The 27,771-nt window shown below is 39.1% G+C and overlaps 1 protein-coding gene across 2 annotated transcripts in view; it reads right to left on the bottom strand.

The window, feature by feature from the left end:
* RYBP (RING1 and YY1 binding protein) overlaps nt 1-27,771 on the bottom strand; it is a 73,861-nt gene that overhangs the window by 13,743 nt on the left and 32,347 nt on the right. The window contains exon 1 of one of the 2 annotated variants that reach the window (XM_055558303.1): nt 14,618-14,756. The exons of the other annotated variant lie outside the window; for it this stretch is intronic. Coding sequence (XP_055414278.1) covers nt 14,618-14,751 — 134 coding nt within the window. The 5' untranslated portion in view covers nt 14,752-14,756. Of the gene's footprint in view, nt 1-14,617; nt 14,757-27,771 lie in introns of those variants that run through there. 2 annotated transcript variants of the gene reach the window in all.

Below are 27,771 nucleotides of genomic sequence, written 5' to 3'. Positions count from 1 at the left end.
ATGCGACTGGGTACCATGATCTTCATTTTTTGAATGCTGGGATTTAAGCTAGCTTTTTCACACTTCTCTTTCACCTTCATCAAGAGGCTCCTTAATTCCTCTTTGCTTTCTGCCATAAGGGTGGTGTCATCTGCATATCTAAAGTTATTGATATTTCTCCTGGCAATCTTGATTCCAGCTTGTGCTTCATCCAGCCTGGCATTTTGCATAATGTTCTCTGCATGTAAGTTAAATACACAGCCTTGCTGTGCTCCTTTCCTGATTTGGAACCAGTCCATTGCTCTATGTCTGGTTCTCACTGTCGCTTCTTCACTTGCATACAGGTTTCACAGGAGGCAAATAAGGTGATCTGGTATTCCCATCTCTTTAAGAATTTCCCCCAGTTTGTTGTGATCTACACAGTCAAAGGCTTTAGCGTAGTCAGTGAAGCAGAAGATGTTTTTCTGAAATTCTCTAGTATCCAAAATACTGATAAACCAACTTCAAAGTAATAGATACATTTCAAAGCACTATCTCCTCAGCTGGAGTTGCATCTACCACCCTTGCTCAGCTGTGAGGCCAAGGGAAAGATATACAAGTGAAAGAAGCTGGTAAGCCTTGCTCCAAGGAAATGGTTCTAGCAACAGATATCCTTCATGTAGCTGTCCCTAAGTTAATCACACTGTCTGGCAGCAACAGCAGAACTAAGGATCCTCATTGAGTTAGCCGTCAGTTTTTCTGCATTATTTCAGACAGAATTTGGGTTTTGCAGATGTGCGTGCATGTGCTTAATCTCTCAGTCGTGTCAGACTCTTGCAATCCCATAGATATAGCCTGCCAGGCTCCTCTGTCCATGGGATTCTCCAGGCATGAATACTGGAGTGGGTTGCCATTTCCTTCTCCAGGGGATCTCCCCCACCCAGGAATCAAATCCAGGTCTCATGTATTGCAGGCAGACTCTTTACTGACTACAAGGGAAAGCGAAGTTGCTCAGTTGTGTCCGACTCTTAGCGACCCCATGGACTGCAGCCCACCAGGCTCCTCCGTCCATGGAATTTTCCAGGCAAGAGTACTGGAGTGGGGTGCCATTGCCTTCTCCTCAGACTACAAGGGAAGCCCCCCAATATACATGGTACTGCACAAATTCACCAGATACGACTTGGCTGGAAACTGGCTCGCTCCAAAAGAACTAACGTAAGCATCCTTTACAGCAGAATCTTAAATGTTCTACTACAGATTCAAAATTGTCATTGTGAATATTCAAATGTCTCTTACGCTCTGAAAACACACTTGAGCAACAAAAACTGTTCGCATTACTAACTTTTCTGTAACTCAGGAACATATATTCAGAAAGTAGGAGGAGCTACAAGTGGTTACAATTCTTGAGAACAAAATCCCTATTTTATAAACCAACCTGGCAGCAATGGAGAGAGATTCTGGTCCAACTGTTCTTAGGCTGTGGTCCAGAGACACCTGGGGGTATTCAAGACCCCTTGGGGAGGGTCTACAACACCCAAACTATTTTCCATAATCATCATCTCCATAATAATACTTGCCTTTTCATTTTTCAGCTTAAATGGCAAGTGACATCACCACTCTGAGAGCGAATGTGGCAAATTCTTGTGTTCTAAACATTGCTCAGTTTTATCTGATATAGAAAGTAGCTACAGGTATTACCAACAGGAACAAAAGGTACTTGGAACAAAAGGTACTTGGGTCCATAATAATTTTAAACAGTGCAAGAGATCCTCTGATCAAAAAACCCTAAGAACTGCAAATTTTAAACTTATCAAGCACAAGAAAAACTTCCAAGAAGGAGGCTTAAAAGTATTTTAACCACAGACTGTAAATCTGGCTTACTTCCATTTCCTCACCCAGGTGGTGCCTAAAACAACTGAATTTCATCATGGTCCTTCAAATACCTAAAGTAAATGTCCCATAAATATGTCCTTTAGATCTCTCACAAAAAGTAAGTCCACTGACAAAGAATGGAATAGTTGACAGATACGGAGAAATGTTTCCTAAACTGTTTTCAAAATGGACCTTTTCTGAAGATGGCTAACTGCATTTCTTTTTGACACCTGCCATTCCTTATTTCAACACAAATTTTATTCTACTGTAAAAGACTTCAGTGTTAAGACTGAAAAGGCTCTTTTGCTGGCTGAGCATCTGGCCTGAGCAGTGTTTCAAGGTGGCTACAGCACCTGAGGCAGAGTAGGAATCACAGGAGTTGCTGGTGCTGTGATTACAGGAGTGGTGGACACACCTCCCCTTGCCTCGCTAAGGAAGAAAGTCCATGTAGGTACCAAATCCTGACTCTCTGGGCAAGCATTTCTGCTTCCTAAAGCCCAACTGGGTAAAGGAGCAGAGAGAAATTTTAACAGTCCCTGTGTTGTCTCTTATTCTGGTTTCATCTTTGGCATTCTGGCTTATGTTTCCAAATTCATTAAACTGATGTCAACTATACGCAGAGGTAGGGCACTATGCATTCTAGGTACAGAAATGTTTATTTTCCAAAGAGTTCTGGTAAAATATAATGCATTAGATTTCACTGGCCCAGATCTCTGTTGAGGGTCCAGTGTGTTTTCTGGACTGGTACCTGTCACACAAGTTGCATCCTAGGATTTAGCAGGTGAGATGCCTTGGTTTTCTCCTCTGCTTTCTGCATTTATTTTGGAATCTAACTCCATGACTTTGGATGAATTACACACTCTCCCCAAACTTCAGTTTCCTCACTGATAAGAGAGATTAGAACAGAGTAAGTAAACAATCTCTATGGCTCAGATACTCGTATTCAGTATTTAATAAAAACAACTGTTCTTAAGGTACAGGCAAGTCTGCGTGCAGTACACTGGTTTAGTGACTCTGACAATGACCTCTCCCCACCCCCCAAAGATACCCGAAATTACCTTGTAAACCATGTCAGTGATTTTCAGAGGGATCACAGACACTACAAATCTCTTAGCAAACTGTATCTTCAGATGCAAGTAAACTTGATGACGAATCAAGTCTTTCTCCAAGAAACTCTATACTAAAGCAATCAATCTGCTCTGCAAATTACTTTACAGCTGTCAGAGATCCCATTTAAAACGCGTTTAACCATTTTGAAATTACAGTTCACGTCACAAAACTGGGCACTTATAAAGCACACAGAAAAATTAGTAATTCTTCAGAGGGGGCAAAAAAAAGCTACTTAGATAATTTAAACAAATCAAGGTCTAACAAACTTGCCCTCTTCGGGTCTTGGTTTCCTCACCTGTGAAATTAGAGAGTTGGACTAAATTAACGTAATCTTAAGAACTTCTTCAAATCTAATCTTAAAACAAAAACATACGTACTAGAAAATAACAGTTCTAACAAACAGGCTAGTTCATGGTCAAATTATAATGGGCTTCCTAAATCGTTGGTAGTCAAAACTTTCTTAAAGCCTACCATCACTTTGTAAGGGTGTCGACTGCAGGGTTTCCCAGCCACAGCATTGGTGATATGCTCGAGAGCTCCTAACTCTTTGCTGTGGGAACTGTCCTGATGCATTGTAGATGTTTAGCAGCATCCCTGGCCACTACCCACCACGTACCAGTAGCACTTCCACCCTCAAGTTCTGACAGACACTGCCAAATATTTCCTGAGTGGCAAAATCAGTCCCAGGTCAGAATCACTGGTTTATACAAGAATATAATATAAAGGAATAGAAATATTTACAAACAAAGGGAGGCAGCCCAGCAGAAAAACAGCCCTTGGCCCATCAAAATTTTATCAAAAGATATAATTTTTTGATATTAAATCCGTCAAAAACATAAATATAATTCATCATTCTAATTGCTTGGGATTGTAAGAGGGTAGGATTCAGAAAGAAGAATCCTAAGAGCTTTTCATATATCGATACTGTGGGGCTTTTTAAAAATTAAATTGTAACTATCACTCTTCTCAAATAATTTACAAAAGTTTTATTAGATAAAGTTCTATACTGCATAGCAGCAGGGAAATATACATACCCATTTTAAGACAGATCAGTTACAATGATTAAACATGATGTCTTTGGTAATTCTAAACAGCTATCACACATTTGTTCAGGAACATATCAGTTGCTCAAGATTTTAAGTAACATTATTTTAATATGCAGAGGCTTTTCTAGGGGAAAAACACGAAGTAAAATGTAAAGCAACTTCTGAGTGTAATACACCACAAGACCAGTCTGTTTAATCACCAAACAGATGCTTGAGGGAAGACCATCTGATGGTTTCTACACAATTACAACTCTGACAACTCACAACATCTTACACTCTATACTCTGGGCACTTGAGGTTAATCATGGTCTTTATTTCCAGGGAGAGAAGGAAAAAATTTTAGGTTTCAACCATTTCAAATGGTTGAAAAATCAGATGTGAATGAAGGTGAAGATTCTGAAACTACCTGCAGTTATTGCTTAGAGACACAAGCACTGGGTTGGAGAAGTCCTTCAACTCAATATACATGATTTTGTTGTGCTAGGACAGTGAACAGGTTAACAATGGGATTTCACATATAATCTTTGAATTAAATGGGGTCATATTTGCTACTCATGGATGAAACATTTCTCAGAATTCTAGGAAATAATTTGGAGGATAAAAACAGAAACTTAAATGTCAATACAGTCATCTCTCAGTATCTGAGGGGGACTGGTTCCAGGAACTCCAGGGACACCAAAACCAATGGCTGGATTTGTTTATCTGCTGAACGAACCTCACACTTCATCTGCAAAAGTCATACCTATTTTAAGACCCAACTCATATGCCACTGCTTTCCCAATTTCTCCTGGCAAACAACAGTTTGTGGTCACATTTTCAGGGTTCCCAAAACACAACATACCTCTACCACTTAATGTTCATAGTATCTGTATATCTGTACAGTATTATCTGTTGCTTTGTACATGTCTGCAGCGGGTTTACATTTTATGCTCTAAGTTCCAAACTTGCTTCAAAGTAATCATTTGTTCCCAACAGCATTCTCTGTACAGTGTGGCGTAGGGAGCAGATGCTGCATCAGCATGTACCATAACACTGTATTCTAATGTTGAACTCTCTCTGGGCTTCTGAACTGAGAACTTCATATAACTCATCTTTCATACTGCTAAGTCTAAGCAAAAAGCCTAGGACATGACACATTCTCAATGAATAGAACTATCTATCCCAGAGAGAACAGCTCCCAGTTTGTCAGAGGTAAAGGAAGAAAACAGATGATGAAATGCTTCCTATGACAAGGCACTATGTTGAGTTTTTACATATATAACTCATAATTCTCACAACTTTTTGATGTTTTTGGTGGAACCAAAGCCCAAAGGTCCAACAGCAAATAGGCTGGAGCAGTTTACTCCAAGTTTATTTCTGTTCTTTCCACTAACCTACACGGCCCACCCAAAGAACCTTAAGAAAGGGAACTCAACTGGAGCCAGTAAAACTGAGGAAAACAAAGGAGAATGGTATAACCACTAAAAAGAGCAGGAGAAAGATTTCATGAAGTGGTCAGTAGTACTGAAAACTGCTACAAAAGACCGGAAACAGGTCTCTGATTCGGCCTGAAGGGCACTTCAGGGATGCCCCCTTCCATACGAAGTGATGTGATTCTCTTCTAATCCTTCACTAGATCACATGTGCCCCCTAACCCTTCATCTTTCCTCTTAACCTCAAATATCCCAACTACTTCAACATATCCCACCCTAGAGTCACAACCATACTACAGATATGAAAAAAGCACACTCTGACATTCTGTATTACATTGCCTGTATTTTTAAATATCAAGGGCTAGGGAATTAGGACAAAATTCTTAGGAAGTCAAGTCTAATTCCTTCAGGAATGCCCTTGGTTTCCTGTTTCTCTATCAAAGTAAAAAAGACCTGTAAGTAGCAACAACTAACTTCTCAAAGAATGGCACATTTAGTAAGTCTGCTTACTTAACCTTAAGAGAAACTACATTATCACCAGAGTGAGTAATGCAGACCCAAGTGAGATTCTCACAGTACCAGCAAGCTCTTCAATTACACAGATTTATCTAAATCCTCAGCTTATAAAAACGGATACTTAAACTGGGATGATGATATACTGTATACACGCATGTATCTGCATCATTCTGGTACAGGCACTTTTCAAGTTGATATTCCACTCCAAAGCATCTGCCTTTGGCATCAAAGTAAGCCAATTTGCATGCCGGTAATAAGTTTCCAACAAGGTAAGGATTCTGTGTGTGCCAAAAATAACTTTGAAAATGCCTTCATTTGAAAGGGACTTTTTTCTTCTTCAACTAAATTGCTGCAAGTGCACTTTCATCAAACAAAGATTTGCTGAAAATTTGATTAACTCATTTGCAGAGGTACAATGGAGATTTGCAAGGTCTTTTTTGAAGTCTGAAATGAAATTTTCAATGTTTCATTTTAATTTTCAGAGTTTCAAAAATGGTACAGAGTTCCCAAATACCCCTCACTCAGCTTCGCCTAATGTTAACATCTTATATAAACACAGTATAATTATTAGAACAAGAAAACTAGTCACTGGTACAATTCTGTTAACTGAACAGGACACTTTTTTTGAAAAGTTGCACCAGTTTCCCCACAAATATTCTTATCACCAACAAATTTCCATCTAGGCATCCACAGCAGAGTTTGTTTTTCCTCTTGTTTAGCCTCCTCCTATCTCCTATCCTATCTGACAGTTCCTCAGTGTCTTTGATGGCCTGGACACTTCTGTGAGTATTAGTCACTTATTGTGGAGAAATCGCCCTCAATCTGGGTTTATCTCATGATCATGATGACAATATACACTCTGACAATATCAGAGCAAAGATGTGCATTCTGTTGACTGCATCACAGCAAGGAGTTCCTGAGTTTCCATGTCTTATCCCCACTGATGTTAACCATGATGAGGTGCATAAGGTGATGTCTGTCAGGTTTCTTCACTTTAAAGTTATTACTGATTAAATAAAAGACTTTAAGAGTTATCTTGAAACTATATATGTAACAATATGCCATTTCTCCACAAACTTTCACCCATTAACTTGAGCATTCCAACATGGATTCTGCAAATATTGCTATTGTTTTGGCCCCACGGTGATTTGGTCTTCTACATTTATTAACTGCAATTTTTCTGTACGTGAGAGCTGTCTCTTTGAATTCATTTATTTAATTTTTTTATCAGTATGAATTTATGGCTATTTCTCATATACTAGAGGTTAAAACCCAATTCTATCGTTATTTATTTTGTTGTGCAAATTGTCCCAGCTTTGGTCATCAGGAGCTCTTTCTTCAGGCTGAGTTCTTTTGATAGGTTCCCACCCTTTTTTCAAGCCCAAAAGTATAGAAGTTTTTAGGATCAAATGTTCCTTGGACTATTTTATATTTCTAAGTGCTATACTCAAAGAAAATCCTTATAGTCCAGTTAGAGAAGGAATAAAACAAGTGTCCGACATTCAAAGTGATATATCATTACATCTTATCCCAATCAGGGATATATTCCACACAGCATAACCACTAACAGAAGTTGGGTGATATCTAAGCAAATCAGAGCTCTGGATATCATAAGGAGTACATTTTCTCAGAATGTAATCATTAATCTAATGCTTCTATTAACAGAAAACTTTTGTGTTCTAAAAACATACTTAATCATCAAACATTTTGTAGCCAGTGGTAAAAATTCCAGGTGGAATGATAATACAATTCCACTTAGTCAGACAAAAGTTTAGTTGCTCAGTCATGTCCAACTCTTTGCAACCCCGTGGACTGTAGCCTACCAGGGTCCTCCGTCCATGGGATTTTCCAGGCAAGAGTACTGGAGTGGGTTACCATTGCCTTCTCCAGAGGATCTTCCCGACCCTGGGATTGAACCTAGGTCTCCCACATTGTGGTCAGACAAAAGTGTCCTCTAAAAACACACAATATATTTTTCTGGCATTCTGCAGAGGGAAAGGGAAAAGATTTCAGACTCTGGAAGAAACTGGAGGTCTTCTGCACAGGAATAAAGGTACAAGACCCGAGGCTGAGAGCATGTTCCAAAGAATAAACAGCCTGTGGTGGAAGAAAGCAACAAAGACACTGTTCCTTCAGACATTACCCTGCCGTCTCCACAGCTCTAAAGGCACTAAAGAAAGTGGGGCTTCCCAAATTCCTTTCTGTTTACTTACAGGTGCCTATTCACCTGCCATCCAAACATCCAAAAAAGGGAAGGGTTGGGGGAGCCAGAAAGAGGAACCAGTGCTGAGGTCTGCTGACTTGGACAATCTCTGCCTAGAACAAATCTGAAGAAGGAGGTGTAATTTACATACAACAAAACACACGTTGTTTTAAGAGTATAGTTTGTTTCGACAAATGCATACAGCGGTGAAATCACCACTCCTGATCAAGGTTCTTCAGTGTCCTTTCGCAGACAATCTCCACTCCCAGCTCCAGGAGACCACCAAGCTGTTTCCTGACCCAGGAATCGCACGGGGTTCTCCTGCATTACAGGTGCCTTCTTCACCAGCGGAGTTGCGAGGGAGGCCCTCTGTTCCCCTGCACTGTGGATTCAATGAGTCTTTTCTGGAGTTTCACATAAAACAGAACTACAGGGCATAAAGCTGCTGTTTTATATGGCTACTTTCAGTGAGGACAGCATTTTCTGAGAGTCATCCCTGTTGCTGTGTGTTTTGTTTACCGAGGCTCCTACTGATGGACAGCTGGGCTATCTGCAGCTTTTAGCTCTCATGAATCAAGCTGCTATGAACATTCATCTACAAGTCTTTGTGTGGACATGTTTTCATTTCTCTTGGCAAAAAAAAAATCCATGGCAAGTACAATATATATTTAACTTTGTAAGAAACTGCCAAACTCTTTCTCAAAAGTGACTGCAGGATTTTCCAACTGCTCCCCATCCTCCAGAGCGCTTGCTACCCTCAGTCTCTTTGAGTCATTCTAGTGCACGTATATTAGCATGGCAATGTGGCTTTAACTTGCAATTCCCCATGACTAATGACGCTGAGCCAACTTTTTGTCCAGGATGCACATTTACACAAATGCAGGTGATGGCTTACCAGAAACAATAACTTTTGCAGTGTTTGTGAAGATCAAGAAGCTTGTCAATATGGTAACTGCAGAAACTGAGTGATGGGCGGGGAGGCTGATGTCATTACAGAATTCTGTGTTTAAGTTGTGTCCACTGAAAAAAGTTATAAATAAACCAGAAGGCTGGTGGGCTGCCTACCTTAATTGAGGTATTGGACTCCGAAAGAAGAAAATAAAAGACAATGACTTGTCTAATTTAGGTGTAGAGTAATGGAATAAAAAGCATTTTGACTCTGAGCCAAGCAGCTTTTCAAGAAACTACTATCAACTAATTCTTAAAAGTTACCCAGTTGACCCAGACGAGTAAGAGTGTATGTACTATATAAAGGTCTGTAAAAATCAACTGATTAGATGTGGACACAGCAGACAGGTGGCCAGCCTAGAAAGGACAGCTGGAGGGAGATCTACCACTTTGGGTGACAGAATGGAAATCTAAGGGTTTCAGTGAACTGGAATAATGGATGTGGGATCAGACAGTAAGATTTCACAGGATAAAAATATTTATACAGGTAATCTGCTTGCTATATTTCTTAATCTGAATGTAACTGGTCTAGTGAAGAGTCATAGATGATAAGAAAATGGCATTTTATCCCCAGTTGTCTTACCAATTCGCAGAACGATCTTTAAGAACCACAGCCTTCAGCCTCAGTTTTCCCAACCACTTAACAGAGAGAAAAATACAGGTCCTACATCCGTCTCAATACAGATGAGATAAAATGTTAGAACCAGCAAAACCTACATTTGGGTGTAGAAGAGCAGAACTATTTTGGTTTTCACTTTCACACACACACTTTTATATGCACAGTCTTAAGCAAATCCAAGTTTTTAAAACTGGTTTAGTAAAAACAGAAAAATGCTTTCCTAAGTTTCATACCAATATATGCCTCAGAGGGTTGATACTACATAAATAATCATTCAGTAAGGAAAAAAAGACAAGTCTTAACTGCCACACTACATGTATTGAGCACCACTGGTGAGTCGAGTCAATTAGCCAAATAATTTTCTCTTTTTTAAGGTTTTTAAAAATTGTATTTTGAATTACTAGTATTATTAAACATTACATGGAAAACAATTTATCTTCTGGTTACTTTAGGTTGCTATTACACCGAAATTCCTTGGAGAAGTGCACAGAGCTGCTCTGGTCCTATACAGTCCCCATACAGCGTTTACACAGTATATAAATCGATGACCATATCCTGTACTTCTGCCATCTCTGTTGCCCTAACAGCTGTCCACTCATCCCGTTAAAATAAGAGCACCCACACCCAAAACCAGGCCTCATTCTGAGAAACTGGAATGCTCTTAAAATAACATGCCCAGACTTGAGAACACAATTCTTTTAGAAGCAGATTACAATGCATTCAATTTTTAACCACTAATTCAGGGTCTTGTCCAAATGTCTTTAAAAGGAATTTGTTTTTTTACATGAGTTATTACTGCATCAAATTCATCAATCACAAAAAATTTATTTAAAACTGCCTCCCATACCTAACTGTTCTTAACAAGTAAGCCACAGCCACACAATCTCGCCAAACTCAAAATCTAGTAAGGAAAACTTCAGCAATTTTCAAGTGGCTCAGTCAGTAAAGAATCTGCCTGCCATTCAGGAGACCTGGAAAGGAAAACTTCAGGAAGACACAAACTCATCAATAGTCATATTCACTCTATAAGTAGGAAACATCTCCTGAGAACAACGAACACAATAAATCAAGACCAAACCCTTTCCCTTCGAACAGAAGCTAGGAAATCTATTCTTGACTGGCAGGGCTATCTGTAAGGACATGAGGACTAACCATTAATATCTTCAACAGAGAAGAGGTGTTTCCTACCCCACAAATGACTCCTGAAGAATGAGCAAATTCAATTCAGAAGTTTTACAACTGCATGACTCTTAGGTAATATTCATTAACTCCCAATTTATCTTGCTTGGTGTACTTTTAACAGAATCAGCTTCATTTAACCTTTTCCACTACTGAAAAATATGATTAACAATTTGTTGACTATGTTTTGGCAAAACTAAAACTCTCCCATCGAGTTAAGAAAAATATGAGCATGCCTGAAATAGAAGGAACAGTAAGGAGAGCGAGAGGCTCCATCGCGGTGGGGAGGCACAGCCCCGGCAGTGCCTTCCGCTCCGTTTTTCAGCTGTGAGAAGCCAAGTCATCCACAGAGAGTATGTCATAATACCCCCTTCAAGGTTCGCAACAGATGGTAAACGTTCAAGAAAACGTCTATACTGGATCTGCATAGCACTGTTTTTGTCCAATGATCCCACGTTTACTTGACCATAGAAGCTTCTTTGGTTTTCCTACCAAATATTTCCTACCAAATATTCACTGAGTCTCTAACTTTCATACGGTGTGTTCTCCTTGTGTTCCATCCATCCGTCTCCACTCAAGTCAATTAAAGTATGAGGACGGGTGCTTTTTTCTTCTTCAGGAGAAGGGAGTAGGGGTGGTATTGTTATTCTGAAACAAGTTGTGTTGCACTGTTGTCCTTTTTCTCTAGTGATAGAAATTAACTCTTCAAAGTGCTGTGTCTGTGATAAAAGTCCAAGTTAGTAACCGATATGGTAATGAGTTTATACACTTTACATATGACAATTTGCAGGGTAATCTTACTGTGGGTGCATGATTATCCAGGAATGCAGACAGAGACAGGGGAACACCTGCAAAGGGGGCTGGTGTACACTGGCTGCTACTCTGCTTAGTTTCAAAGTAATTGCTTTTTAATAATAATGAAAAATTTTCTTTATTTTACAGAGGAGCAGTATGCTTAGAGAAAACTAGTCATTGTCACAAGAATCTGGCTTTAATTTGCCTCTCCACACAATAAACTACCAGGTAAGTGCCTAACCAAGACTCTTAAAAAAATTTTCAGAGTTTTTAAGAGAAGGGTCAGTGCATAACTGAAACTCTTATTCATCTACTCCAAGCCCCAACTGATGTCATGTTTTCTTACCAGATGTCAAAGGTAAATTTTCACACCTCTACTTGCGAACACCAAGTAAAATGTCAACCATTTTAGTATATGTCAGGAAGTTTAAAATACGGGAATGTGGCATATCAGAACAGGCAAAACAGTGTATGATTTGATTTACTCCTTTGGATCACTCAGCACTTGAGTTGCTACCACTGCAATAAAAACACACAGTGCTTAAAAACAAAACTGGATTTTAAAAACGGAATTAATTTTTAAATACCGTTTTAAAAAACGTTTATTTATTTTTGGCTGTGCCGGATCTTTGTTGTCGCGCACACTTTTCTCTAGCTGCGGTGTGCAGGCTTATTGTGGTGGCTTCTCTTGCGTGCGGAGCATGGGTTCTAGAGCACAGGCTTAGTGGCCCCGAGGCATGCGGGACCTTTCCAGATCAGGGATCGAAGCGATGCCCTGCATTGGCAGGCGGGTTCTTTACCACTGAGCCACCATGGAAGCCCTATATACACTTACTATTCTCATTTCGAGGTCTGCTTGGATTTCCTCCTCTCTATACCCACTTGACCTGAAACAGTTAACTTTGATTAATACCTACCCCCTAAAGCTCTAGGGAGTGGTGCCATTTCTCTACCTAGGGACTTTAAAAAAATAAAAATTCTCAAGATGATCCAAGAGAACTGCTCTCCTTAAGATGCTCTGCATTTTATTCTGAAGTTCTGGGGCCCAAGAAGAAAAAGGAAGCAAAACATGCGTTAGTAGAGGGAATTACGGGACATCTACAGCAATAAATTTTCGCAGAAAAATACCAGACTCATATCCCTAGGACATACTTAGTCACTGTGCTAAGTGCTGAGGAAACAGAGATAAAAACACTATGCATGTTGCAAGTAAATTCTTCAGCAGTTCTTAACCTGGGTGGGTGTGGGTCCTTCTTGCAAACTTTTGCAAATATGGTAACTATTTATCTACTCAGAAAAAAGTGCCCACAAGTAAATGTCAGGGTTTAACTTCAAAAGATTTGTAGATCCCATAGTTAAGACAGGTACAACAAACACTAGTTTATATAAAAACAAACAAGAACTACAGGGATGACGGGCTAAGATTTCATCTGGGACTTACAAAATCTCAGGATGGTATCATTGAAGCTGTCCAATTCTTCTCTTTATCAACTGTGAAAACCGCAAATACTTATTTAAGACAGTCCTTGAACAGTATCCAAACACTTAGCTAAAGGAAAATGACTGAAAATGACTGAACACAAATGCCATCCTACCTTTTTTCTATATAGTCACCAACATTATTACCATTAGGGTGCGACAGAACACCCATATCCCAGAATCATTCCATCTTTACCTTTCCACTTTGGTCCCTTCATTACCTTTTATTAGAGAAGAATTAACAGAGTTTAAGTTCAAACTTGCTTGTCTATTCTTGAGTTTCTGCTTGCCTATTAATTTCCCTAACTAATAAACTGCAAGTATTTTGTGATGTAAGAATAGTTTTTACTTATTCTCTTTTGAAATCTAAGCCTCTATAAACCGTTAGCTTGAAGACTAACAAAAATCGCCAATCGTCTAGTATTACAGGATGTTCTGTTTCTTTTCTCCTGTGACACCATGGGCAAATAGCCCTGAACTCAAAATCTGCATTTTAAAGTTCTCTCAAAATAGAAATGCTTTGGAATATGTTTCGACTTATTTAATCTCTCTCATAACCGAATCCACTAGGCCCAATCTGAAAATGTTAATATAAGAGTTTGGTGATACTTCGAACAGATCCTTGGTGATGGAAATAGGTGAAAATGGGTAGCTTGGGTGAGACAAATTCAACAGGCTTGTACAAAGGACATCCATATTAAATACATGTTTTTGCTGTTGTTCAGTCGCTAAGTTGTGTCTGACTCTGTGACCCCATGGTCTGCAGCACGCCAGGCTTCCCTGTCCTTCACCATCTCCCAGAGTTTGCTCAAACCTATGACTACTGAGTCGGTGAGGACATCCAAGCATCTCATCCTGTCGCCCCCTTCTCCTCTTGCCCTCAATCTTTCTTTCCCAGCATCAGGGTCTTTTCCAATGAGTTGGCTCTTCACATCAGGTGGCTGAAGTATTAGAGCTTCAGCTACATCATCAGTTCTTCCAATGAATGTTCAGGGTTGATTTCCTTAAGGATTCACTGCTTTGATCTCCCTGCTGTCCAAGGGCCTATCAACGTGTGTGTGTGTGTGTGTGTGTGTTTGTGTGACAAAATATTTCCAGTTCACAGCAAAGGCAGCGTCCAAAAGGAGAAATGCCTCTTGGAGGCCTCCAAATGAAATCTCACCCCACCTGAGAGAGTGAAGAGTCTACCTTATCCCACCAATCAATCAGTCTTCCTTCCTGATAAAAACAGTATCCCACTGTTACCTTACCTCAATCTCACTTCACATATACCAGCACATACCCCTTCAGACAGACACATATTCATGTCCACTCACACCCCTTGAACAATCTCCCAAATCCACTTCATAGAAAACCACACACTCCTCAAAAGCACAGACTCTTCAAACACATACCATGACACCAACAAAACCCAGACACAAATATACCACCCAAATAAACTAGTGCTCCTAATTCCACCAAAAGATACCTACTGCCATACCTTCCTTCTGTCCCTTCACGTCCTAACAGGCATCTAACGGACAGAATGGGACTCAGGTGCTCTGAGCCGAGAATAGGAGGGGCCTGCAGCATCCTCCCTGCTCTCTGGGGCCACTGAAAGAAGCCAGCAGTCATTTACTGAGGATGCTTACAAGGCCTTAAGAAGAGGTTCATGTGATGAGCAGCTAAGACCTCCTGCCTTGCCAACCGACAGGTGTTCAGCGAAGCCACACAAGAAGTCATCCAGAAAAGCAGATCCTCTGGCCCCAGTCAAGCCTTCAGATGACTGCAGCCCCATCCAACATCTTGATACAATCTCATTAGCGACCCTGAGCCAGAATCACCCAGCTAAGCCACTCTCAGATTCCTAAGCCTTTTTAAAGGTGTGAGAATTGGATAAGGGCGGTGAAAAGGCACAAACTTCCAGTAATAAAGTTAAGTAAGCACTGAGGATGTAGCACACACCATGATGACTGTAGTTAACACTCCTGTTGGTAATCTGAAAAGCTGAGAGTGAGCCTTCTTAAATTCTCATAAGAAAAAATATTTTTTTCCCTTTTTTTGGGTATCTGAGATGACGGATGCTAACAAAAATTACTGTACTTATCATTTCACAATATATTTAAGTCAAGTCATGCTATACACCTTAAACTTATATACAGTGCTATTTGTGTGTGTTTATACATAAGTCAATTGTATCTCAATAAAACTGAAAAAGCTGTGAGATAACATTTGTTTTAAGTTGCTATTTGGAGGATAACTTGTTACACAGCAATAGATATCAATAGTTCACACATGGACACACACCTCCTACAGTTCCCAAATAGACAATAAGTTTAAAAGAAAAATGTCTAGTTAAGAGAATGCATGTTTTCACGTTAAAATACATCTATTTTCTACAAAACCTTTAAGATTATACAGTCTCATCAGATCTACTCTAGAGGGAATAATGGTTAATTCAAGGAAGCCAGAAGTGAATCTTATTCAGTAATTAATGTAAGTAACTCAGCTCTGACCTCATGTCAACTCTTCAGATACTCATGACTCATATTTAAAACATATATGAAAAAGCCTAAAATAATCTCATTGTGTCCACTTAACTGTTATTAGGTGGTAAGCAGGTGTCCTTATAGTTAAAAGGGGAGTGTTGCAGGACAATGGAAAGAAATTAAGGTTTGAAAAATGCACAATTTGCTTATGCTCTTTTATTAGGAAAAGTCTCTAAAAAGTCAGTGAAATGTTATCTAAAGGGAATGCCAGTCTCATTGCTTAATTTGCCTTAAGACAATGTTTTGTCTCTGTCTCTAAAATTAGAGAGCCATTAATTTTCTCATTAGAAATCTTTTCCCCCCAATAAAGGTTTCTTGGTAAATGTCCTCCCTTAAGTGGAAATATCACTGACAGCACTTGAAATCAGTCTGGTGCGCCAATGACCCTGAAAACCCCCACAGGAAAAACAACAGGATCAAGCTACATCTGCCACAAACAGATAGCTGGCTACTCACTGTGAAATTATACATAATCTTGCATTCCCTTGGTTAACAGTTTTCCTGTTTAGTGGCTGAAAGCTTTTAGGAAAGACTCCATTGTCTATCTCTGACATCTGGTGACAGGTAAGGATTCAGTTTCAATCCAAGAATGATATGAATACTGTTTAAAGTCTTTTAATACTTTAGATATACTTAACATAAAGCTGTGTATGTATCTGGAGTCCATACTGAAGTAAAATTCTTAAAAAACTAAAAAATACTAAGTACTTTAGAGAAATTCAATGTTGTAAGAAAACTTAAAAATTTCTTTAAAAATCGAACCTTTATTCTACTTCCATTGTATACCACAAAGAAGGAAGTGGATGATAAATTTTCTTAATCAGAGATTATATATATATAAAATATATAATGAAAGACCAAAGCGGAAAATTAGGACTAGGAAAAAGAATATACGGCACTGATGTTGTCACTCTAATCACCTGAAATTCAAATTCTGGCTGAGTTTCCCATGGCTTCCTCATACTTTTAAAAACCAAAGGGCAACAGTCTTCACTTAGGGCCACTGGACCCTTAAGAAGAGAATTTAGGGACAAACAGACTGTTTACATTATTATCAGTAATTTGGGGGAGGGGAGATTTGGGGGGGGGGAGCTGAACAAAATAAGCTGGAGGAGGAATTTTGTGATGAGGGCCCAGATACGAGCGGCCATATACAGAGGTAAGTCCTGAAACGTGACAACAACGTAGGCACTTAGACCAGGTCAACCATCCCCTTGCAGGGTGGGCAAGCAGAGGCATCTATGGGTAAAGTCTCATGTTCTGTTACTTGAAAAGCCCACCTCAGTAAGCGTACAAGTTCTAAACTGACCCCCTAAAGCTCTACCTAAGCCATGGAGGGTGATTTTTGCCTGGAAATTTTTCAGAAGAGCTGGCTACCAAGATCCCAGAAAGGTCTTCATTCTACTGTCATGAATACTGCGGCTTTGCTAATGCTTTCCAGTGAGCTTAAGCCTCAGGCTTCCTGCAAGGTTGGTCATTAGCAAATAACACTGATGAATCACCATACATTTTATTCCCTGGACAATTAAAAGCAGGAATTAAGGGACGTGCATCTATGATTATCTTTCATTTTGTTTTCATTTAAGCTGTAAGGTAGGGTAAATTCAGACCAAAAAAAGAGCTGTAGGTAACAATGTTCTCTCAGTTCTTCCCAGTTAGAAAATATTTAGTTCAATTTCTTCTATTTTACAGATGACAAAAATGAAATGTAGATACTCAGTGATCTACCAAAGGTTTAACTGTTATTTACTGTCTAACTCCTGGGTATAGTGGTCTTGCTCTTCTTATTCCGTAACAGTGCCTTCCTTATAAAACTCATGTAAATATTCTGAAATTAACACTCACAGATATGTGAAAATACATTCCTAAATATTAGACATGTATCCTCAGACTCCTCTGCTATTAATAAACAGGTGGCTTAATAAACAATTGGTGTGCCTGCCAATTCTAAACCCAAGGTGTGAATTATCCCCATTTCCTTAAAAGAAAACAAAAGCACCCAAAAAAGCTTAATCTGTATCCATAAGTTCTGCTACCACTGAATAACAATTCCTCTAGAAATAATCACTGTTTATAAACCACTATTTTTCCCTATTGACTCTTAATCATCCATCCTGCAAAGCCCATGGAAGACAAATACCTAGCACAATTTCTCTCCCTTCCAAACCAGAGCAAACGTGCAGAGCTCAAATGGGGCTCCAAAATCCTCAAAACAGCACTCCTGAAAGCTTTAAGATAAAACCTATATGCTACTCAGTATCTCCAGCCTCAGAAGTCTCTGAGTTCCTATCAGCTGTCCTATTTATTTGGTTCTATAGACACACACAAGACTACGGAATTTGTGTCCAGTTACACTGCCACTTTAATTCACTCATTCAATGCACACAGTGTTTCAAGCCCTGTGCTAGATGCTAGACACAACCAATAGTGGGTAAAAACAGGTTGATCCCTGTTCTTAAACAGCTAGGTCTAAACAGGGAATCAAAGTAGCAAATAACCACACACATGCATAGAAAATTACAACTGAGAAAGCACAGGAACATGGAGAGCATATTCAAAAAAGTGGCTTTGGGGTAGGCTGATGGAGTTAACCAGAGATGGGTGGTGGGGGAGGAGTCAAACAGAGGCAGTCTCAGGTAGGGAAAACAGGCGAAACGACCCTATAGTCAGAAGGATAATAGTACGTTGTTAGGACATACTAAAGGAAGACCAAGGTGGCAGATTTGCAGACTGGGCATCAGATGAGACCAGAAGGCCAGGCAGGGAGCCAGATCTCCACTATTATTAAGGGAGCAGGTACTCAACTACTCTAAGTCCTCTGTACTGTCTACTACATACTATTTTATAGAAAAGTAAAATTCACTAGTTTAACGAAAAGTTGAGTTCAACAACAGGAATATGCTGAAGTATTAAAAGACACAAACTGCTAAAGGAGGAATAGCTTTGGTAGACAATCCTACCAGATTCATATCACTGATTGCCAACTACTACGTTTACCCTAGATCAGAAACTGTCAATATCGACTGCACATTAAAATCAACAAGGCAGCCTAGAAAGCATAATGAGGCTCCAATCCCACCAACAGAGACACTGACTCAATGGGTCTGAGATGGAGCCCATCTAGGCAAAGGAACCATGCTCCCCAGGAGACTCTAATGTGAAGTCTACATGAAGAGCCATTTTAGGAATAAACTCTCCTAACAAGCTTCTCAGAAATAGCCCCATGTTTCTCATAGCCCTTCCTTAACTGCTAGACATTGCCCCCTAATTCCTCCTAGATTTAACCCAATTGCTGGGGTCCCCAAACATAGATCTGAGTACCTGAGTCCCAGGAACCACACTCATTCTTTTCAGATCCTTTTCAAACAAGCAAGCTGGTATAAAAAATGAGGTGGAGATGGAGTGAGGTGCTGAACTAGAGTAATAAGAACCACTCTAAAAGTAAGTTCAGTCTTGAATACGAGTCAAAACTCTTGATTGTGGGAAAGGAGTAAAATCTATAAATGTCAGACAAAACTAGAAGGGTGACTTCTGTTCAAGAGAAAAGCTTCCCCCCAACCTCCAAAAAGAAAAAAAAAAAAAAACAACAGGGGAAAGGAAAGCACTGGATTTGTGTCTACTTGCCATCTACAGCAAAAAGCTCTGAGAAATCAACAGAGAATATCAGACAGCAGAACACCAAGAATGGGAAGAAAGAAGGGCACTCAAAACTGCTCCTGAAGCTGCAAGCATGGAACAGTCTTAGGAACTCAAATACAAAGTAATGTAGGTCAACTCTTAAGCTATTAAAATTGCCTGAGTTTAAGCAGAGAGACTTTAACTATAGCTTACGCTTGTTATATAAGAAAACTGCTAGTCGATATTATCTGTAATAATAGGATTCTATCCCTCAATCCTGGTTATATACAATGGTAATGTTTTTAATAATTCAAAATCAAATGCAACTTCAGAGTAATTTTAGATTTCTCTGGCAACTGTGGATTCTCTGTGCATCTCTCCAGAGGTGTGAGGTTGATGCACTAATGCATCAAGATTTCAAGCAGGCAGTTTTACGTATGAAAAAAATCAGAATTTGGTGACAATTATCTCAAAAAATGCAATGCAATTTTCACTTTCTCTATTTTAAAAGTGAAGCCATTCTAAGAACAATTACAGGTGACACAATGAGAAAAATTAGCTCTCTCCAAGAACTTTCCATTCTAAGATGAACCCGGGCCAACTGTAAACGACACCATCTTGGCACCATTATTTGAAGTCATTTCCATTTAAAGAGTCTCACCTCAATGGCAGAAGTACCTTTCACTGTCTGTAGCCCTTAATGCCCACAATTTCTCCCAGTTCCACTGATCAGAATACACAGATTGATGAGACAGTGGATTACTGGGATCCTTAATGTCTTTACTTCTCTTAGCGACAGGCTGGACCCTGGGCAGAGTGCCTGAAAGATGGAGCACATGAACTGTCAGCCTAACATCACGTGTCTTGAGGAGTCTTGAAGGAATTAATGAAATAAAAAACAATGTCTGCTCACCAAATGCCTCTCACCTCTATAAACTTCTAAGCTGCAAACATACATAAAATGTTTTTTTTCCTTTAAATTTATTAACAAGAATATCCCATTCCACATTTTGATGACATAATAAACAACAATTTTCGTGCATATTCTTATTTTCTTCCTGAAAATTACACTTTGAAAAAATGAAATGACTTGAAAATGCCATCCAGTAGAAGTCCTTCTTTTACAACAGCTGCATTCTTGGAAATGTGTTCTATTCCATCATCAGCACCATTAAGGCAACAGTATGTCTTTGTGTTTAAAATTTTAACTTAATATAAATCTTAGAACTGGCAGAAAAAAGTCAAAATTATTTTATAACACATCAGGCATCTTTTACAAATAAGTGCTTTTCATGTGGTACTTAAAAGTTGTTTCTATAAACTCAGCAATTTAATAGGCAAATTTCCTTTGCCTTTATTATTTCATCCAATTGGTGTAGCTTAAAACACACACAAAACTAGAATGACGAAGTTTGTTCCTTATTACAACTTTTTTTTTTTTTTTAATGAGTCTGCTCACATTGGATTCAATGCAAACAAGTGGAAGATATTACAGTTCCCTTTTGGAGATTATGGTCTAGATATATAAATAAAAATATTCACAACATATAAAGTAAAAAAAACAAGATAAAATATCTTAAGCAAGCTAAACACTGCATTTTGCTGTTTAGTCGCTAAGTCATATCTGACTCTTAACCCGCAAGCCCACCACATCTCCTGCAAGCAGGCAGATCTCATTCAGTAAACTGGTGAATAAACAGGCAAAAGGGTACTAGCAGTAAGCTGCAATAAATCATATGACTCCCTATAGAATAGCTGCACCTCAATACAACAGGAATCTACCTGATCCAAATCTCTGGGGTGACTGAGGGAAGGAAGGTGACCAGCTGATAGAAGCACTTCAGAAAGAAATGCAATTAGAAAGGCGGTTTGCATGAAGAAATAGAAAGCTTAAATGAAGTGGATTGCTGCGTATAAACCTCTAAGATCTATGTAAAGTAAAGAAGTGTGAAGACATCAGCGAGGAAAACATCATCTGTTCTAGGTAGGGGCTCTGCAGAATAAAACACACAGTGGACACCATCAAATACTTCACTGATTAAAATTTTACTTTCATTTCTCCTTTGGGTGGTTAATATATACTTAGGTTACTCAAGTGGCAAGTTAGTTACTGGACAGAGCTCTTAGTTTTACTTTCCAATGTGTGTATTTGTTATTTTTCCTACCCCAATTCAGGATCTTTACAATACATTACCCCACCATTATCAAATGAACTGGTAGTATGAATTTCCAAAGTGGTTAAAGATCCTTCTTCACAGTAAGACAATGTTCAGTATAACAACAAACAAACAGGAATTTTCACCCACTCCCACTTTTCCCTGTTATGTAACACCTTCCTCTGCAACTGGAGTCAATACATCATACTGACTCCGTATGTTCCGGATGGGTTATGTCTATCTTCATCTTTAAAACGGCAGTAATACTAGGTGTCCCCATGGCTTCTGTGAAGATAAAAAAGTATATGCCTGGGTAGCATATAATGGTCCCTCAATAAATGGTTATTATTCCACCTCCCACTGTGGATCAAAGTACAGCTCACCTGAGCTATTTTTTCTACAAACCTTCAGGCCTCTAGTATTGTCCTGTCTTCAGTTTATCACAAGGAGTGTCAAAGTTCATTCGCTGTCACTGATTACACCACTCCCTCCCGCAAAGCAGGAGAGGGCAAAGGCACCCCACTCCAGTACTCTTGCCTGGAAAATCCCATGGACGGAGGAGCCTGGTAGGCTGCAGGGCATGGATCACGCAGAGATGGATACAACTGAACGACTTCATTTTCACTTTCATGCATTGGAGAAGGCAATGGCAACCCACTCCAGTGTTCTTGCCCGGAGAATCCCAGGGACGGGGGAGCCTGGTGGGCTGCCGTCCATGGGGTCGCAGAGAGTCGGACACGACTAAAGGGACTTAGCAGCAGCAGCAGCTCCCTCAAAGTGTCAGCATGAGTTCCCTCATGCCCTAGAAGCCAGATCTAAGTTCTTACCATGACAATTCATTGCCAGGTAGCACTGGCACTTCTAGACATGCTCTGGAAGATTCTTTGGCCTGGACCACTCTTTTTGCACTCCAATCCAAGCCACGGTGTCATTTTTGTTCATTATATCCCCAAGCCTCACTTGTTTGCTTGACTCAAGAAATATTTATTGAACATTCACTATATGCAAGGCCTTATGTATTAACCTCTTTAAGAAAAGAGGTGACAATTCTAGAAACTTCTCAACAATTCAAACTTCAGAATCTGTTCCGGTTTCACTAATATTTCACACTTCTATTTTGTTGCTTTCTCACTTTCAACACACTTGCTCATACAGCCTCAAACAATTCTCTCAAAACAACAGTTTCACAAATGAGAAAACTATGAGAGGCCCAAGAATGGTACTGACTTTTTAAAGCCGTTCTATATATCTATGTAATATATATAGATATATATAATATCTATATAATATATAATTGCTAAGTAAGGTCCTACTCTTTGCAACCCTGTGGACTGTAGCCCACCAGGCTCCTCTGTCCATGGGATTCTCAAGGCAAGAATACTGGAGTGGGTTGCCATATTCTCCTTCAGGGATCTTCCTAACCCAGGGATTGAACTTGCATCTCCTGTATTGGCAGGCAGATTCTTTACCACTCAGCCACCTGGGAAGGCCTCAAAGTGACAGTATAAGCCATTTCATTTTAGGTTTTCTGGGTATGTACCTCCTTTGAAGCTCTATTTTATTTTTTAAAAGTTCTTTCTGCCTTGTTCTATGCCACTAATAACATACCTGTATTTGACGTACGCAGCCTTTACATCACTTAAGCTGTTTTTTAATGTCTTTATGCTTTTGTCAGCTGGTAATAGCAGTTATGGGGCTCAGGTGATTTGAGTGTGGTATTAACAAAGCCAAGACTGCATTTCTATATGCACATGGACCAAAACACTCTGCTGTTTGCTACCCAGATACACTGCTGCAAAACCGTACTATAAATGCCTATCATATCTACACTGAACAAGAGTGTAAATGGATTATTCCATATTCAACCAACACACATCAGGTGTTGACAAGTCTAACAGTCCCTCTGGGGATGGATAAGGATGGGGTTGTGAGATGCTGCTGTAAAATACTATTTTTCAAATGTGAAAGATGGTTACAAGGCCAGGTATTGGGGCACAAAAGAGGGAAAACTAACTCTGTACCGGGAGATGAGTAACAGAAGCTGACTAGGGAGTTTTCAGTCAATGAACCAGTGAACAAAGGGAACATTCCGAGGAGGGGAAACATGCAAGGGGAGAGACAAACAAGTTTTAAGTGTGGGGAACTCCAAATAATCTGGGCAGCCAAAGCACATGATCACCAGTGATAGAAAGGACTGTAGGTGTTCACTGAGTGTTTGGGTTCCTGGAAAACTAAAAGCATATGCCAGGTGCTGATTTCTTAAGTACACAGAACATCTCTGCTGCAGGTTTTTGTCGAGCATTTGTAAATTCACATGAGAATCGATTACACCACATCAGTGTCCACAGCTTTTCTCAACTTGAACCACAGAGCACACAAAAAATGATCGTATTATTTTCTCAAGTCTCCCAAAGATGCAGATAGGAATACGTGTGTGTGTGTGTGTGTGTGTATACATAAACTAATATGACTGTGAGTGCATGAGGGAGAAGGTAATTCACTACCTCCAATGCAAGCCTTAGAGCAGTAGAGTTCAATTCTCTTCAGAACCATTAAGAAAGTCAGTTGGGTTTAAGAATTCTGTGCATTTAGTTATCCTAGGACTTTACACAGAATGTGTATCTGTTCAGAACACATACAGAATGTGTATGTGTTCTATACAGAGTATATGTATAGAAACTCAACCTGAGGCTTCTGCACTTATCTAAAAGCTAACAGACGGCAAGAAATTTCCAATGGTGTTACAGTTTTTTCTTAGAGGTGGCGGGGGAAGCAGTAAGATACGCTAATCCACAACTGTACAATATTTGCAAATAATTTAATTGCTGAGCATCTCAGATGATGTTATTTACTTAGAATAAAACTAGGTAAAAAACAATTAGAACCCATGAATTTAAGGATTTGGAGCTGCAAAGCACTACTGAGATCTAGTAAAAGTAAGCCTCTTATTTTATAGCTTAGAAACAAAAGCCAGGGCAAGTTTAGAGTCACATCCCATATTTAGGCCTTTGCAGGCACTCTCCATTTCCCTTCACTATTAGTCCTCTTTATAGGTGATACACACCAAAGAATAAAAAAGGACTTTATAATGGAGTGATAATTAGCAATAGGAGCGATAGGAAAGAAGAAGCATTACTTTATAACGCTTCCCAAATTCAACGTTTATATCCAGTTGAACACACATTGTAAGAACTAAGCTTATCTGTTTACATTTCAATGTCAACTTTTTTAAAGTCTGAAAATACTTTTAGATTTCTTTACTTTTTAGTGACACTGTTGTTCAAGTCAGCGAGAAACTGACTACTATCAGGAGAAATATGCTAAGACCATCGAACCTACAGGTATCTCATTTGTAGTAATTTTTGAAAAAGGTAGAAATAAAGTGTGAATTTCATCTTTAATGCTTCTATAAGAAAATACTTTATAAATTCAACTTATTAACATCTCATGTCTCATTTATACTTTTAGAACGAGCTAAGTTTGAACTTACTTGGCTCAAGCCAAAGCCATTTATTTTTGGTGTCACAGGTTTTAATAGTGATTATTACTCAAACTTTTGCCATGATTTAGAGACTTTAAAGTATATATTTTAAGCTATTAATATACAGACACTTCAGAACACAAACTTAAATACAACTTATATATGAGAAATGAGGAACCAATCAACTTTAGCCCAAGAGACAAACTTAAGACCAACAAATAGCAAAAATTAAGGATGATTCAGCCAATTTGTGAATCCATGATGAGAAGTCACCTCAACATTTATCTCCAGAACCAAATGTAAACAGAGGATGCCCCACGGCCCATAAAACCAGGATGACATACGCACCTTGGCAACTTTAAAGGACAAGATCTCCAGGGAGGCAAAGGGAAGATGGGTCACTTTTATCACTCAAGAGACTCAGAAAGGTCCCAATCGACCCTTATGCAGCTACACGAACGGTACAAATAAAGGACAATAGATCATCTAACACTTTTTCTATATTGTAGCAAATGGGGTTCCATTATTTACTAGCAGATTCACCTTTTAAATGCATGTTCATGCTTAAGTGGAGTAGAGTAGCCTAAAGATACAGCAGTTCAAGTTGCCTGATCAAATCAGAATTCTTTACCCAAACACCCTCCCTGCATACTCTGGCACTGACACTGACAAACAAGGGTATCAGAGAATATTCTTCAAAAACAGAAAGATAAAAATCACCAGCTGTAAATGCTGTGAAGAAAACCTCATTAAATCATATAGTTAAAACATGGTCAGTGAGAGCAACACCATTACTTTGAGGAAGAAAATTAAATACAGGGAAGTCCAGTCACCTGCTTGTTAACTCTCCACATTTTCTCAACAGTCCGCAAAACACGCACCCTGGTTCGTAATTGAGAGATGGCATCCAAACTAGGTTGGAGGGTCCTCAGCTTACTAGATGTGGTTGGTAACAGGACAGGATGAGACTGCCTATACAACTAAGTGCTGCTTGGCTAACTGCAGCCTAACCAAAAAAGTTTGTGGTTAACTCAGCAGGATCTATCACGTTAGAAGGCTTGAAGACTATTACTTACTTGAAATACATTTCTGGCAAAACCTCTAGAGAGTAGATGTCTGCAAGATTATAGCATGCTTATTAAAACACTTTCCCATATTTTTACTTCTGTGCAATCAACCATGCTGGGGAAAACTGCAACAAGTAAATATCTGCACAAACAGGTGTTCCATGTCTTAAAGATCAACCTCCATGGCATGGTGTATAATGCAAAACAAAGACATCTTCCCAAAAGACTCCTGAGAGTCCCTTAGACAGCATGAGATCAAACCAGTGAAACTTAAACAAAATCAACTTTGAATATTCACTGTAAGGACTGATGCTGATGCTCAATATTCTGGCCACCTGATGCAAAGAACTGACTATCTGGAAAAGACTGATGCCGGGAAAGATTAAGGGCAGGAGGAGAATGAGGCAACAGAGGATAAGATGGTTGGATGGCAAGATCAACTCAATGGATACGAGTTTAAGAAAACTCAGAGATAGTAAGGGACAGGGAAGCCTGGCATGCTGCAGTCCATGGGGTTGCAAAGAGTCAGACACAACTGAACAATAATTTTCTCTTGGGATTGATCCTGCACGAGACCTTCACATGTTACTCCACCAACACCCTGGATGCTTACACACATTTTCCCGAATACAATTCTTTCAGGTAATAGGCCTTCACTGAAGCCACAACTAAATCCCTGCTAACTTTTCCATATTATCAACTTTAGATATGACATTTTACTTCTTGGCAAGAAAAATTTTACCTATTAGAGGCAAAAATATGCGTAGGAAGTTTACACACAGTTCATACTAAAAAGTGTCCTATCTGAGAGGTGATCACAGGTGAAGTTTCTGATCTTCATTATCAGAGTCTCTTATATGGTCTGCTATCTATTTACGAATACATACTGACCCAAAGCCAGGGCTGTTCTGGAATAGGGAGATTCATAAAAGACGGTTGATGCAAAGCAGTGAAAAAGTACTCAATAATCTTTAACCTGAACCCATCTTGAAATCCACCCAAGAAGTTCACTTTCAATTAAACAGAATCATTCTGCTGCCTTCTGCTTATGAAAATGAGTGGGTAAAAAATTCAACTCCAATGCCATAATAGGTGTAGTTTGCATTCCTTTCCTGATCAAATTAAAAAACAAACAAACAATTTACTCAAGATCTACCTTGCACTTAATAATTTACTACTAGTGAGCCAATGTCAAACTAAGACAGAAGTGAGATATGAAGAGGAAAAATGATGATAAAAAACTTGATACCTCTCAAGCAAGAATTACATAGTTGTGACTGAGCTCCAGAGTTCAGAGACACTGGTTCCCCACTACCCTGAATTTTGGGGGAGAATCATTTATTACTTTTTCACTATAAAGTAAATGATGAAAACCTAATTTTTCATACAAGATTCATAATACCTTCAGAAGGCTCTGAATATTATAAGCTGTTGTTTTACTGTTGGGCAAAAAAAGCTAAAACCAAGAAAACAATCAAGGCTGGAACTCAGCATATTTTAGAAACAGATGAATAAAGGTCACAACGTAAGTATATTTTTTTCACTGGTAAGACTGCCTTCTTAAAAAATGTTTTTCTATTAAGAGGATGAAAATGATAAATTTAAAACTTGTGCCCTTCAAAACATATCAATAAGAAGAAAAGGCACACATATTTGATAAAACAACATATATTCAGAACATAGAACTCTTACAACTCTAAAAACACAGACAACTCAATTTTTTAAATGGGAAAAATATCTAAATAGACATTTGATTGGAGAAAATACACAAATGGCTAATAAGC

Source organism: Bubalus kerabau, chromosome 20 (genome assembly GCF_029407905.1).
Source record: "Bubalus kerabau isolate K-KA32 ecotype Philippines breed swamp buffalo chromosome 20, PCC_UOA_SB_1v2, whole genome shotgun sequence".
Taxonomy (NCBI): Eukaryota; Metazoa; Chordata; class Mammalia; order Artiodactyla; family Bovidae; genus Bubalus; species Bubalus kerabau.
The sequence above is the reverse complement of the archived record's forward strand: the minus strand, read 5'-3'. Positions and strand labels throughout refer to the sequence as shown.